General features: G+C 37.8%; 1 protein-coding gene and 1 pseudogene across 6 annotated transcripts in view; one reads left to right on the top strand and one right to left on the bottom strand.

The window, feature by feature from the left end:
- The window catches only part of DMXL2 (Dmx like 2), a 145,750-nt gene that overhangs the window by 18,642 nt on the left and 111,129 nt on the right, over positions 1 to 15,979 (bottom strand). For 4 of the 6 annotated variants that reach the window (XM_072622884.1, XM_072622885.1, XM_072622886.1 and 1 more), the window contains 7 exons: positions 13,646 to 13,894; positions 12,242 to 12,420; positions 10,104 to 10,234; positions 8,213 to 8,298; positions 5,262 to 5,463; positions 1,417 to 1,534; positions 568 to 630 (listed from right to left, as the gene is read on the bottom strand). In XM_072622884.1, coding sequence (XP_072478985.1) covers positions 568 to 630; positions 1,417 to 1,534; positions 5,262 to 5,463; positions 8,213 to 8,298; positions 10,104 to 10,234; positions 12,242 to 12,420; positions 13,646 to 13,894 — 1,028 coding nt within the window. Of the gene's footprint in view, positions 1 to 567; positions 631 to 1,412; positions 1,535 to 5,261; positions 5,464 to 8,212; positions 8,299 to 9,804; positions 10,010 to 10,103; positions 10,235 to 12,241; positions 12,421 to 13,645; positions 13,895 to 15,979 lie in introns of those variants that run through there. The other 2 variants (XM_072622890.1, XM_072622888.1) reach the window with 2 other exon arrangements.
- On the top strand, positions 1,906 to 3,281 carry LOC140513300 (succinate--CoA ligase [ADP-forming] subunit beta, mitochondrial pseudogene; annotated as a pseudogene).

Here is a 15,979-nt window from a genome sequence, read left to right as displayed (position 1 = left end):
TCTATTACAATAATAGATCCCTTCAGTCTATTCCAAGAGTGTGCACAACAACTTCATGTGGGAAGCGGGGAACCTCAAGGAACCCCATGTGAGAAAAGGGGCATGAGCAATAAAGAAAGAAGCTATGGCAAAGAGAAACCCTTGGAAAGTGAGGAGAGGTAAAGAAGGAGAAGAAGAGGAAAAGGATAAAAGAATCAGGGCTGAAAAACGTTAATAGGAAAGGAAATAAAAGAGAGGTGTTACAGAAAAAAAAGACAATGGGAGGTGAAAAGGGATCAAGGAGGGGGAAAAGAATAAAACTCTGTTTGGGAGCAGACTGAAAACCAAAGGTGATGTTAACAAGGAAAAGAGAAAGGAGGAGAGAAGATACAGAATCGAGGCACTTGAATGTAACTGATTCATTAGACTTGAGTAAGAATTATAAAGTAAAAAATAAAGTATGTGACTAAGTTGAGAGGGAGGGAGCAATAACCACCGTGCTTCTGATTAGTCTGCCCAAGTTTTGTGGGTCTCTGTTAGTATTTCAGAATAAAGGATAGTAACGGAGGAGTTCTGAACAGACACTACCTTGCTTAGGCAATCTTCCACTACGAAGTTTTGTTTGACATGTTCTTCAAAATCTTCTACAGACTACACAACATCACACCGTCACAAACACAAAACACATGCATGAAATAAATTTTTAAAAAGAATGAAAACATTACAAAGGAAATGACCACCCCATCACTAAAAGAAAAATAGTTATAAATTCTTCTTTTAGAAAAACAAAAATAAAAAGGAAAGCTTAACTTGAAATGTGATGTCAACACAAAATGTAGTGAGGGTGGCAAAATAAGAAATCTAAGAACACAACACAAACCAGTTCAAAGACAGTTTCTTTTAAAAGTCCCTGTACTCTTATTTTCTGTTTTCTTGCATCATTTATATTTATGATTGGAACTACAATTTTTGAAAAGAAAACTTCTCAGACCAGGTCAGGGTAGAAATAGTACAATACAAATAAGTTTTACACCTATAAGTTTCACTTCCTTCATGAAGTTAAGTGCTCAACATTTTGATAATTTGAAATAGATTTGTATTTTAAACATCCCTAAAACCTTTTCTTGTAAATGGAATTCAATGGTGAAATTTCTGTGCAGCCAAGTTAAAGTAAACATATTCTTTGACTTTGCTATAATAATTCTACTCTTTAAACTAATTAAATTAAAATTAAATCATAGGGACTTTAGTTTTGACAGTTGCTGTGAGTCTCAGATGTCTATGTGTTTCAGTAATTAGCTAAAGTAATTATTAGTAATTAGCCTAAAGATTTTTTTAATTTAACTACAATGAAAATTTAAAATGTAGTAAATAAGAGAAGTAAAAGAAAAACTGGCTATAAAATATCATATAAAAGTATTTCTTTTATCCAATTACCTCACTCTGTTTTCTTTTCTTAGTAAATATATATCTAATAAATGTCTCCTGAAGGATTTCTTGTTTAACAAGGAAGTGCCAGAGTCGTTTAGCTGGAAATGCAGAGGAATCTCTTGATCTAGAAAAAAAAACAAAAACCAAAAACCAAAAGTATAGTTATTTTAGTTGAAAGAACACACTGTCCATTCAGCAGTAACTTGCTACATCTGGAGAATTCTGAGGATGATGGCGGAATGGTCCTACTCAATTATTATAGGTTGGTAGTTAGACACATTCATAGACTTTTATTAGTAAATAATAATAACTTGTCATTTGGAAGATCCAGCCCCAGATCAGGGCCAGTAACTCATGACCGTGAGGTGAGGAAATGAATGGATCCCTAAATATTTTCTTTGACACTGAGACAGTTAAGATGGCCAGTCACATCACATAGTGCAAAGTGAGGAGCAAAAAGTCCTTTAAGAGCTGATATGGGCTTCTGCTTCAGAAATGGCAGCCTCCCTGATCTTCTGCTGGCTCTTAGCCTCCTGGTGCTCCAGAGCCACAGGCCCCAGATGGTGTTGTGGGTGGCCACCAAGGTATTGGGAAGTTCTGGATATTTGAACAACCAAGTCTTCCAGCTACAGCATCAGCAGCAGAGGAAACTGTCATTACATGAATACTTGAGCATGGAATTGTTGCAAAAAGCTGGCATCCCTGTTCTTAAGGGACAAGTGGCAAAATCACCAGATGAAGTTCATGCAGTTGTCAAAAAATTAGGTTCTAATGACATCATGATAAAGGTACAAGTTTTAGCTGGTGGTAGAGGAAAAGGAACATATGAGAGTGGCCTCAAAGGTGGAGCGAAGACAGTTTTTTCTCCAGAAAAAGCAAAAGCTGTTTGTGCCCAGATGATTGGAAAGAAGCTATTTATCAAGCAAACAGGAGAAAAGCAGAGGATAAGCAGTAACAATGGTCTGTAAGCACAGATATCCCAGGAGACAATACAACTTTGCAATAACAATGGAAAGGACTTTTTAAGGTCCTGTGTTGATTGGAAGCTCTCAAGGTGGTGTCAACATTGAGGACGTTGCAGCAGAGAATCTTGAAGCAGTATGGAAGGAAGCTACGGATTATTACAGAAGGCATCAAAAAGGAACAAGCCACCAGGCTTGTGCGTAATATGGGATTTCCTTCAAGTCTTGCGGATTCAGTAGCATAGAACAAGATCAAGTTGTATGAACTATTTTTGAAATATGATCCAACCATGGTAGAAATAAATGCAATGGTAGAGGATGCAGATGGAGGTGTGCTGTGTACGGATGTAAAGATCAATTTTGATTCTAACTCATATTATTGTCAAAAGAAGACCTTTGACCTTCAAGACTGGACTCAGGAAGATGAGAGAGAAGGCAAATATCAACCATATAGGCTTAGTTAGAAACATAGGTTGTTTAGTAAATGGTGCTGGTTTGGCTATGGCCACAATGGATATAAAAAAACTTCATGGAGGGACTCCAGCCAATTTTCTTGATACTGGAGGTGGTGCTACAGTTGACCAAGTGACACAAGCATTTAAACTTATAACTTCAGATAAAAAGGTACTGGATATTCTAGTTACTGTTTTTGGAGGAATCACGCAGTGTGATGTTATTGCACAAGGTATGGTCATAGCAGTAAGGGATTTGGAAATTAAAGTACCTATTGTGGAATGGTTGTAAGGTACATGAGCTGATGATGCCAAGGCATTTACAGCAGATAGTGGACTTAAAATTCTAGTTTGCAATGACTTGGATGAAGCTACTAAAGTGGTGGTCGAGCTTTCAGAAATAGTCACCTTAGCCAAACAAGCTCAGGAGGATGTGAAGTTTCAGTTGCCCATCTGATTCGGGACTGCTATGACTTACTGAAGGAGTTCATCGTTCTATATTCTTTGAAATGCTGTGTTCCATGTTTTTTTTTCCTTTTGTGTAGCTGCAGGCTTGAATTACCTTCTTGAGCACACAAACTTTAAAATATCTACCTTACTTTTACCATCCAGAATGGTCAGTTCATGTGAAGAAAGTGCAACGCAGCAATCTGGTTTCTTTTGTTGCAGCCTCCTTCAGCTTCTGCTACAAAATGGCACTTGCAATATGCCTGCCTGTTATCATCAGATACAAAGCTTTTTATTCCTACGAATGCAATCTGAAGATAAACTTTTATTTCTTCTAGTCTTAGTGATAGGTCCAAAAAGTAGTCTCATTAATGGAAAAATGTATTGAAACAATGTTTTATAACAGAGTTGTTTATCTTCAATACCTGTCAAAAGACTTACCAATCATTATTTATAAACAGAGCTTTCAAACACTCCCCAGAGTACTCCTTATGTATTTCAGTGAAGTGACTGATTATGTGGACATTATATTTTAATCACTACAAAATACTGGAGCACTGAAAATCTCATGATTTTGTGGTGCTATTAATAAGTACTATGTAGTTTTGTATATAAACAAATAAAGTATATTTACTGAGGGCTTAGCAAACAACAGAATGCTGATTTAAGTTAATAAAAGTCTCCCAAACTGAAAAAAGAAAAAAAAGAGCTGATATGGCTTGCAGTCTGCTTCAAAAAGGCAGCCAAAATCATCTGGCAAGGTGAAAAGCAAATTTTGATGAGGTCAGGAAATACAGCCCTCTAAGAGAGGGTGAGGAAGCATCAAGGCCGGACACTCAAGGCAAGGAGAGGGGTGGGGAGAAGGTAAGGCATCAAAGGTAGCTTTAGGGCACAGAAAGGAAAGAATTGCTTCTCTCAAGGAGAAGGGGATGCAGGATAGCTTTTTCTGAATCACCGTTCAATGAGCAGATGAAGTGACCCAAAAGGACCATACTAAGGGATTATATAAGGGAAGCTGTTGCCGAGGGTCAGAAGCCCAGGTGCCATAATGAGAGCTGGGGAAGTAGACTTAAAAAGGCTGTAAATTCTGGCCAGTGAAATCCTTAATCATGGTACGAGAACTCAGTTAATATTAAACTCAAACTGAGAATTTTAGATGAAAAAAGGCAAATAAATTCAGAGCAGGAGGGTAACTGGGATTAAAACTATAAGAACATTGGTAAACTTTTCATCTCAAATGCCTCCTGGCAAAATCGCCTTTAAATACTTAAAAGTCCATACTATTCCAGAAGCAGGGGTACAGAAGAGGGAGGAAACATTTTGTCTTCTCCTACCGGGTAGGAAATCTCAATAAACAAGAAGAAGTATAAACTGGAAACCAGAAGGGAATATCCTACAAGTCTGATCAGAGAACTGATCAATATCAGAGCTGCGCTTGCCTCTGGCACTCTGAAACTCCCTAAATTACAGAGAAATAGATTTAGAGGATATAGCACCAGATTCAGGAAAGTGTAATAGGGTTCCCCCCACACATATCTTTCCCTCCCTCACCCCCCCCCCCCCCCACTTAAAGAAAAATTATCTTGGAAACCGTGTCCTTTCAACAGAATACCTGTTGTAATTCAAGTGCATAATTAAATTATGCTACAGTGATTACGTTGTAGGTCAACAGATGTCATGCTCTTCTGTTTCCTTATAATTCCACTTTGCTTTGTTGGCTAGAATATAATTCAAATGAAAGAAATCTGGACACAAGCTAATTAGTTTTGTTCTTTTTAAGGTATCGGCTGCCCTCTGAACCCCAGCCAACGGTCTGGACTGTTACATACTGGGTCCACACAATGACGGGGTGTAGACTGACCAGCACAAAATATATTAACCACTACTGAAAAGATGATTCCAAATGACTGTACTAACAATAGGTTTGCAACAAGTCTACATATATAAGGAGAATATTCCTTCAAAAACAATTCTCTACGAGCTTTCTTACTTGAATGGAGTATTTTCAGGGTCTAACATTGCTTTATTGCGGAGGGCAGCTGGTCCTGCTCCTACTGAAGTGTCGCTAGGACAGGTATTGATGTAGTTTGGAGGTGGCCCCTCAAACTGGTCCATTTTCTCCTGCAGGATCTGTTCCCAGTTTTCTAAATTTTTTATCACAGCAATGCCCAGTGGGGAAGTTACAGGAAGATCTAAAAAGTGACCAAAAAAAAATCAATATTATTTTAGCATCAATGAAAATTATAACAATGTCTATCACCAAATATATTTATAAAACCATAATTTAGCTAATCTGCTAAAGCTAATGTGAAACAAAAACAAGGAAAAAATCTCTATCAGGTTGACTATTCAAGAAACTATAACCATTACATTGCTATTAATACTATTTTGTGGGTTAGGATCACGAATGGGCCTGGGATTTCTTTGGTCAAGAAACTCCTAGGTGAGGAAGTCCCCTTTATTGATGCAGGTTGGAGCCTTCTCTGCAACGTATAGTCACAGAGAATTGACTAGAGCACTGAGAAATTAAGGAACTTGCTCAGGGTCACATGACCACTATATGCTAAGAGAAACTTGAACCTAAGTTCTTTTTGGCTTCTATACACAATGCTACACTGTGTGTTGATATTACTACTAATTTTCTTCTTCAAAATAACCACGAATAATGTTCTTTTTCAGTAAATAACCTACACTTCTATCATAATAAAAAGATTTTAGTACCACTTTTTCCAAGAGTTGGAAGTACTTTTTTGTTTTCTCATTTTCCTCTTAATATCCTTAGCTACAGAGATCTTTCTATAAGTTACCTCAGACTAACCCAGGGTCAACTCAGTGAATTCTGAAAGCACCAGATACAGAACCCAGGTCTCCAAGACTCCTAGTTTGGTATTCTACATAGAGGGGTTTACTAACAAAAAAAAAAAAAAAAAATGGAAGCACCAGATGAAGCTAAATATATCACAAACTGCTTCATAAAATAAGCTATTTTCATTGCCTTCAGCAATTAGAATGTGTACTGATATATAAATTTTGATCAACAGTTAATTCTTATTTATAGGTGTCTATGCATCAATTATTCTTATTGGTTACAGTTCCCTGTCACTTACCCAGTTTTCCTTGACATACATTTGCTGATTTTAGGCTATGGACCTAATTTCCTAGGAGATAGCTTCCTGTTGCCTAGGCCCATGCACAAGATCCAAGAATATTGGATTATTAGTGTCAGGGGTGCTCTCCAATGGCTTGGACACATGACTTATGTGCAGGTTAAAATAAAAACTTTCCAAATTATAGCCACAGATATGATAATGCACTTCTATACTCATTAACTGAAAACAGTAACACATAATATAAAAAGTGCATAATTTTAGAAGGCATTCATTTTATTTTGAAGTGTGCTTTTATTTATAGACAGTTCCCACTTTACATAACTGGACTGTTCTGCAGACTTCTACATAAAGGAATTTTTACATACTGCACATTTGCCCAAGGATGTGGGGGAAGGGAAAGAGCAGGGGGGCTGTGTGCCCCTGGAGAGAGATAGACACCATATGGTTCAAGGACACATGAGGGCCAGGGATAGAGAAGCAACAGCAGGAGGAGGACCACGCAGGAGCTAGGACCAGCCATCTGTGGGCCTGGCAGGAAGTAAGAGGAAGAACACACAGAAGGCAGACTGTGAGAAATGGACATGGACACAGAGAGAGAGAAGATTCAGCATGTAGGAGCCAGGGACAGACAGGTGGTTTCCAAGTGCTGATGGATGGAAGATAGACACACAGGGGCCAGACACATGGTGGGAGTGGGGGGTGGGCAGAACAGAGCAAAGGTCTCCTCTCTTTTGCTACCAGAGGTCTCAAACCAAGCCCCAGTCTGGCAGTGGCAGTCTCTCCGTGGATCCGTTCTACTGCTTTTACTAGCTGGGGTTTTTTTAAGGTGTTTTTTTTTTTGGGGGGGGGGGGGGGAGTAGCCACAGAGCTCTGAATCAAGAGACAGAAAGAAAGAGAGAGAGAGAGACAGCAAACCACTGATTAAGGTCAGTTTACTTATGGTATATGAAAATGTTATTAATATTAGTAATTATTAGTTATTATTAGTAGTAATAGCATTCTTAAAATTTACCATTAGTAAGGTAGTGTGAAAGAAAGGTTGGGGCTGAGTTGTGTATGATGAGGTGATTCTAAAAAACAAAATTTGGTAGGAAAAGATAAAAGGGAGGAATTATCTCATAAAATAGGGTGTGAAAAGAAGAACTAATACAAAGGAAGCAGGTAGGGGCGGAGAGCTGGTAACATTGGAACCTTACTCTCATTTGGGTTGAAGAGGAAACAAAGGATACATACGGGAAGAGGTCTAGACGTCTTCTGAACTTCTAAAGAAGTGAGAAAACGGGGGACACGATGGAGGGGAGACTTTAAAAAAGAGGGTATAGATTAAGGTTAGGAGGGTAGGGTGAATAAGGGAAGGGATTTTGGAGCAGTGGGTAAAATAAGGAATACTCCATGAATTAAAAAAAATTTAGGTTAACATAGATGTTTTTTGGAAAGCAGATTCCTTTCAGAATTCTTTATGTAGAGTCAAATTTGTGTAATGCAATTTTACATAAAGCAAGAGCTGTCTACATATTTGAATGTGCTTGTCTAATAATATATGGATTCACAATATTTCAGATAAAATTATGAAACCCACACTGGGGATTCCAGAATAAACAATGACACTATCCAACTTCCCCTAGAGTGCCTTTGCACACGTCCAGTGAAAAGTTACTTTTGCTAAGAAAGGAAAATAGATAACTAAAGTTTAAAAATAAGCAGTGGTTCATTCAATCTTAAATCCAAAACTTTTTTCTTTAAATCAAAAAAATTTTAAGAACTTTGAAGAGGCCAATAATTCCTGAAAAATAATTAAGGTAAGTGACTCAAATACAAACTCACAACTCACCTGAGAATTCCAGACCAGCAATAGGAAAGAAATTTCGGACATTGTAAAGTGCGAGTTTAACCATTGCCAAATGTATAAGGGCCCAGCTGTATAAAGAGAATGATCTTCATTAACTCAAAAATAAAAGTTAGTTCTTGCTGCGTGCTTCTGCTGCTTGGTTTCCCCTTTAAGGAAATTACAAAGCAAAGTTCCTAAACAGACTGTTACAATCACACCCAAACTCTCTCCATGCTCCCAGGTCAAATTCCAGTTTCAAATATTGTTCAAAAATTGTTTCAAGTATTTCATATATTCAAATAGTTTGTGTACACTGTGTCAGTCCAGCATTCCCTCCAGAGATTTACTTTAATGGGGTTCAGGGAATGCACAGTCCCTTGAAAACATAAGGAAAGGGAGGAAAATGTGATATTGTTCATATAAAATGTGATTAATAATGCTTTCTTTAAAGTCTTTTACTTTTTATTGACTTATACCTATCAATCATTCACAACATGGTATGAATTAATCAAACTAACTTCTGAACAGCAAAACTCACTCTCCTTCCTTCCACTCCAGAGGAAAAGAAATTAATCTCAGCTCCTCCCATCTCCTTCAACACTTGGCTTCCCCATCCATCCTCGCTGTCTCTCTTTTTCATTACCAAACTTTTTTACAAAGTTGCCTAACTTTCATCATCTACTTTCTCTTCAATTTCTAGCAGTCTCATTTCCATCCACGTTTCTAATCTCTCGGCTATCATTCTCTGCTCCTCATTCTCCCCAATAATTGCCAGATCTTGCTATTTTTGCCTCCACATCTATCACGGACTTATCACTTAATGATGTCCTATCTTCTCTCACCTAGATTACTTCAACAGCTTCCTAACTGGTCTCCCTATCTATCTCAAGTTTCTCCCCAACTTCAATCTGTTTTCCCCATAGCTGACAAAGTAATTTTCTTTGAATGTAAGTGTGACCAGCCCTCCCAAGCCTCCACCCCTGCCCCCCCCAACTCTAACTCAAGAAGCACTCTATTACCCATAGGCGAAATAGAAAGTCTCTCTAACTAGCTTTTAAAGCTCCTTACCTACGTTTTCAGAATCACATGTGTCTCGCTCCCCTCTCCTACTCTACTCTCCAGCCAAACTGGCCTTTGTGTGTGCTGTCGCTCACTCCTGGCATGCACTTGCTCATCACCTGCACCTTCAAGAATTCCTCTGTCTTCCTTCAAGATGAAACTCAAGCACCACCTTTATGTGAAGCTTTTCCTGACTGTCAACTGCTGCTGCTCTCCCAGCCTACCTTATTTATAAATAGCTTATTCTATTTGTACATGCACGCACGCACACACATACACTATTCCCCCACTAGAATGAAAGATTCTTACAAACAGACAATGCTTTGTTCCTTATATTTGTATCAATTACTTTCATATACTCTCACTGGTTCATACATTTCCCAAATGATGGGAACTACCTTAGTTTTCTTTGCCACTACAAAAAGAACTAATATGATTTTGTACATATGGATCCCTTTGATCTCTCTGGGATGTCAGCCTAATAACCATACTATTTCTCTATGCCTGGAATCTACCCATCCTTCCACCCCCCCACCTCCCACCACTCACCTGTAGAATACCTGTTCAATTCACACATCACATTCATTATGAATCCTTTCTTAATTCTTTCTAATGGCAAGGACTTATTGGCTTCAGGACTCCCAATATACTGTGTTTCCTCTTCTTTAATTCATTTGTCATGTTATTTTGTGTTACAGCTACCTGTCTATATCACATATTCCCAACAGCAGACTGCAAGCTCTGTAAGTGCAAGCAACACACCTGCTCTAAGCTCTATCTCCCTCAGCTGCAGAGGGATCAAGATCTAGATCTGTAGACTGCATTCTTCGCTCACCTGTAGGAGTTTGGATCTCTGTGCTCCTGGATTTGTGTGTCAGAAAAAAAAGCATCATCGTCCTCTTCATCACTATGAATACTTTCGTCTGAATCATATATAAGGCCACTATCAGATAAAGGTAGAAATGGCTGCAATGAAAAGTAAAATTATTTTTTAAATACAAAAGGAGCCCACTTTCTAATTCAGAAGTGACATTTAAATAAAACCAATCTCAGACTGAAAACTCAAAATGGAGTTTACTGCCATTTGGGTTCTTGATACTAATAAGACTCTCATTAATAATGGACTGAAAATATAAGAATCCTCAACGACCAAAATGTCATCCTGACTGTAGTCAATAGGGAAAATAATTAGAAACTTAGAGGTCAGAATACAATAGGAACAGGAATGGAGCAGACACTTATGGCAGAAAATTCCCAACAAATCCCTAAAAGTATTTTTTTAATTCCTGGTTTACGATTCTTTTTGGAGGGAGCGGGGCAGGGGGGATAAGGAGGCATTCAAAGTTAAGTGATTTGCCCAGTCATACAGCTATTAAGTGTCTGGAGTCACATTTGAGCTCAGGTCCTCCTGACTTCAGGGCCTGTACTCTCTTCACTGGAACACCTTGCTGCCCAGAATCCCTGTTTATTATTCTACAAAACTTTAAAAGACAAGTCTCCAGGAGGAGATGACACAACCTCCCTCAAATAAAGTATTTCAGTATCAGATAAATGAGGCAGACAATCAATGCCCTGAAATTATCAAAGTAAACCCAAAATACAAACTAGAATACAAAGAGAGATTAAGCCTAAACATTTGGATTAAAAAGCTGTCTTTTTGCAGCACTGAGATAAAAAAAAAAAAGCTTCAGGAGTCACTTAAGTATTCTTAGCAAAGGGCTTAAAAAACTAAGTGGGACTTTTAAATAGAATGCAGTCCGATGCCTTCATCTAGCAGGTAAGGAGAAGGCCCAAGGTCACAAAAGTGGTTAGCACAGAAGTCAGGTCTTCCAACTCCCAGGAGGCCACTGCTACTCTACCGCTGCTGCAGCCAGTCAATACATTTGATTCAACAAACATTTATTAAACGTTTAATATGCACAATGCTAGACAGTAGAGAAACAAAAAAGCAGAAACAGGGTTTGTGCCTTCGGAGAGTTTACAATCTAGTTGAGGAAGACAGAGATAAACAACCATAATATAAATTGGTAGATGCTCAGTATCAGATAAGCAGAACAGATAGTAAGTAAAATAGAGGAAGAGTTTATGTGCAGTTTAATAGAGAAGAGGACACCTTAACTGAATTTTAAAGGAAAGACAGAATTCCGAGAAGTGGTCAGAAAAGAGAAGAGGGCACAACAGTGTGAGCATATGTCTGGCATGTTCAGGAGACACCAGCCTGAGCTAGAAAGAACAGATGTCCTAATACCTGACTGAATACAGAGACGACAGAAGTGGAAAGGAATCAAAGACGGCTCTTTACAAGAACAATATACACAGTGGTGACAGTCAAGTAAGTGAAAGAATCAACGCACAGATTATACATCAAGCATAACTACCGCTTCTCAAGAAAGAAATAAGGACTATGAGGGAAGATACATTCCACATACATTTTACAGTCAGGAACTTTATCAATTGTTTTCATTTAACTGTTTTTCTATGTTATAAGGGAATGGGGGGAGGGAAGGGAGCAGGGGTTCAAGTCCAGGGCTGGGATAAGATCCAGAAACAAATGTGATCTAAAAGAAAGGGCATTCAGAATAAAGCATGCAGAGGTGATAAATATGGAGAGAAAGAAAGAGGGACAAAGACAGAATAGAGGAGGGAGGAAGGTAAGCTACAGACATGCAGTTTGGCATTAAAATCCAAGGAATTTGTTAAATACGTGGATATTTATATTTCCAGTGTCAGATTTGCCTGGGTATGTAGTAGTATAAGAAGCTTTCATTAAATACTTAAATGCATTAAAATAACCCATACTTTCAATCATATCCAAGACTGCACTGCAAGTACTTAAGTATCTTACCTTAGGGGATATAACACCCCAGAGCAGTTGAACACATTCTGACTTTTAAAATGTAGGAATATAAATTTTTGTTACTTGGCTGAAATAATATTTTAAGAGTGAAAATTTGTATTCTTCCTATACCTTACCTTTGCAACAAAATAATCCCACATACTAAGTTCTGGAGGGATGAACTTTTCTCTGTAAGATGGTCTTTCTGCAGGCACCGGTGGTGGTGTTGCATCTTTCACAGGCCTTCCAGGTACAAGCATTCTCATGTTAAAACGTCTTCGATGTTTATCTATTTCTTCAGAAGGAACAGGAGGTGCTGATTGGGAAGGAAGCAGAGATCACTGTCTACTGTTTGTTTAAACAGTTCGTAATTCTCTTCACCTTACGGTCAAAAAATTGTAGTTTGGCCGAAATTAATTAGAATAGCATTTGATGGAGACTTGCAATTTTCCCAGTGAAATACCAACCTGTCAGCGGCCATTACAAGGGCTTCTTGCCCCAACACTGCCTGCACTTTTGCAGTGGAAAGAAGCTGAATTAAGAAATACTTAGATATGCAAATACTGCTGTCAGTCCTACAAGTATCACAAAGAAACATGATGCCTGTCTATTAGAGTTTGCACAGTCCGGCTGAGGAGATAAGATGTCAGTATAAATACTAAATTCAAAAGCAATGTAAATTGAATAAATGAATGGTGCCATTTTTGTGCCTCTTCTCCAATTTCCATGTTTCAAATGTTACTGACCGTGGCTTAGGAATCACACGTACCAGTTCTTTAATAACCCAAGGATGCGACTTCTCTGGCTCAGGCAATTTAAATGTATGCAGAACAATCAGATGCTCTCCTGCCAAATATCCTTACTTATCTCTGGTACTGTCCACTAGTCACTTGGTTTCTATCCCTCTTAGGGTAGTTAATGGTCAGTGTGGGTTTAGAACTCCCAAAGAAATAAAACGGACTTGGAAATATAGTGGTTCTAAGTAGTAGGTAGGGATTGCTTAGTACAAGAAGCATCATCAATGAGGTACTGTGACACAAATACGGCATTCTGTACGGGGGAGTGACCACAATGCTCCATCACACAGTGACTCAATTTTAGAAAAAAAAGGAACACTAACAAAACATGAACATTAAAGAAACAAGCATGGTGGATGCTGCTTAAAAACTTGGATGTGGGTTTAAATTTTTGATATACTCTCAGGAACCTGTTATAATTCTACCAGTAAAACATTCCTTTTCTCTTGAACATTATACTTGAACCTATCTGCTTCCTTCTTTGCATCAAACACGTGCACATTTTCCCAACCTCAGAACAGACTACAAATAACAGACATTTCAGAAAATTGTATTACTCATGATTGTAAGGGATCAGTTGTTCATCCTGGTACTAAAGATAGTCAATGTAAACTAAATATCTAGGATTTTCATAAGACAATCATTTTCTAAGTTCCTAAAAATAGGAAACCGAAACTCTTTTCCTCTAAAACTCAAATTATGTACGTTCATATGCAAATGCTAATGACATCAAAGTTAACTCACCTGAAATATTTTCTGATTGTCTTCGAGGCTTCACTACAAGTTTCACTCCACCTCCAAACACAGCAGCCCACATCCGATTGTTTAATGGGTGGGCTGCCAGTCTAAATAATTCATTGAAAGAGTTTGTGGCAAGGGCATGTATCAATAAACTTAAGTAGACAGCAACAACAGCTTCACACAACAAGATGTTCAGTTTTGGTTGGTCCTCATCTCGAGCAGAGCTTAACAGATTGATAAGGGAGCTCACACCTGTAACATTGTAGAACAATCAGTTTACTGTATGGAAAGAAAAAAATCTACAAACGATCTCCTGGGTATATGCATCTATAACAGACAATGTATATACTTTTCTTGAAAAACTGTGCCATATATATTGGTATCATTTCTTGCTTAATGGCTGAAACTGTCACTCTAAAAAGCAGAGATTGTGTTATAAAAGTATTTAGGTTCTAGGCCAAAAACACCCTCCCACACTTTCATTAAGATTTAATTCATTAAGATTCATTAATTCATGTAGAACCCACATAAGATTGCATGCCATCTCAGGGAGGGAAGGGGGAGGGAGAGGGAGAAAATCTAAGACTTGTGGAAGTGATTGTAGAAAACTGAAAACAAATAAGTTATTAATAAAAAAAGGAAAAAAGATTCATTAATTCAGCATCTAGAATATGGATTCTTAATCTTTTTTTGTTGTCATGGACTCTTTTGGCAATTCCTTCTCAGAATGTTTTAATTTTTAATTTTTTTAATTAAATTCTTTTATTTCCAATGTTCCACAATCACTTCCATATACTTTAGATTATTTTCCTCTCCTTTCCCGCTCCCTCCCTGAGACGGCATACAATTTTATATAGGTTCTACACAGACATTCCTATTGAATATATTTTCACCTTAGTCAATGTTTTTAAATGCATAAAATACACAGGATTATAAAGAGTTATCAAAATATTTAAAAAGCTAAGTTCATAGACTATAGGTAAAGAATTCCTGATAGAGTTACACAGGAAGTGGTGGCAAAATTAATTTTTATCTACTATATTTTCTTCACCAATCAACACTTAGAGTAAATTCTTAGCGTGAAACTGCTTCAAGTGATTTAGAGCATTTCTCCACAAGCCTGCTGAATGCTTGGATTTCTTACCCTGAATGCTGACTCTTCATAGAAAATTTAGCTATTGTGGAACGGCTCTTATTCTTACACATCTGAATTAGTTCCTAACCTATCCTGGCTAGAAGACCTTTATCAGAAAAACTTCGGATACAGATTTTTTCCCAGTTACCTGCTTCTAACTTTTATTACATTAGATTTGTTTAGGCAAAAGCTTTTGAATTTTAAATTGGTCTATTTTTCTCTTATCTTCTCTATCACTGGTTTAGTCCGGTCTTCCCTTATCTATGGATCCGAAAGGTATTTTCTTCCTTGGTCCTCTCATTTGTTTATAATATGACCTTTTCTATCTAGGTTATGTATGTATTTGGGGCTTATCTCGGTGCATGATGTAAAGTACTGGCCCAAACCTAATTTCGGTCAGATGGCTGTCCAATTTAAAAGTAGTTTTTGTCAGATGTTGAGCACTTCCCTCAGCAACTGGGGACAAAAAAAAAGAAGCTGCCTATAAGAAGACACTGATGTAGAAAAGAAACATTTGTCTGACAAAAAGCTATGAATTATATTTAGGATTTTCTTTCCTTTCAAGGTCTCAAATTTGGAGCTTCAGTACTTTTGGTCTGGGAGAAAAGATGTAGGCTGATAATAGTATCAGAGAGAGAAGAAAAGGAGAAAGCTGGTAAAAATATATATATATATATATATCTAGACCAGGAATATTAGATTTCCCATTCCTGGACTCTATCCTAGGGAGAAAAAAGCATATTCCTTAGATAAGTTTCAGCTGTTAGTTCATAGGATCACAGATTGCAAACTGGAAAGGACCTCAGAAGGCATCCAGTCGGCTCAGAGCAGTTAAAGGACTTGCTCGAAGCCACACAGACAGTGAATGGCAGAGATGAGATGCAAACTCAGACCCAGTGACTCCAGGGAAGATCAGCACTCCTCCTTCTACACAAGACTGTCTCTCTAGATCCTTTTGCTTTCAAAGGAGACACAAAATGGATATAATTTAGGTCATTTTTTTTCCTTTTATTTTCTTCTTTAATAGGGTTAAGTGTGAAATAAAAGAAATTCTTTCTCTCTTCCCCCTTGACTCTCATACTTTTTGCACCCCAACAATTCTGAGAAAATGTGAAGGGTTTTTTTTCCCTCCATGTTACTCTTCCTGATGCATTATTTTGGTTGTAAGCAACAGTAGAACCCTGAAGACTTAGTAGTTGAAA

The sequence above is a fragment of the Notamacropus eugenii genome, chromosome 7 (assembly GCF_028372415.1).
Source record: "Notamacropus eugenii isolate mMacEug1 chromosome 7, mMacEug1.pri_v2, whole genome shotgun sequence".
Lineage (NCBI taxonomy): Eukaryota > Metazoa > Chordata > Mammalia > Diprotodontia > Macropodidae > Notamacropus > Notamacropus eugenii.
The sequence above is the reverse complement of the archived record's forward strand: the minus strand, read 5'-3'. Positions and strand labels throughout refer to the sequence as shown.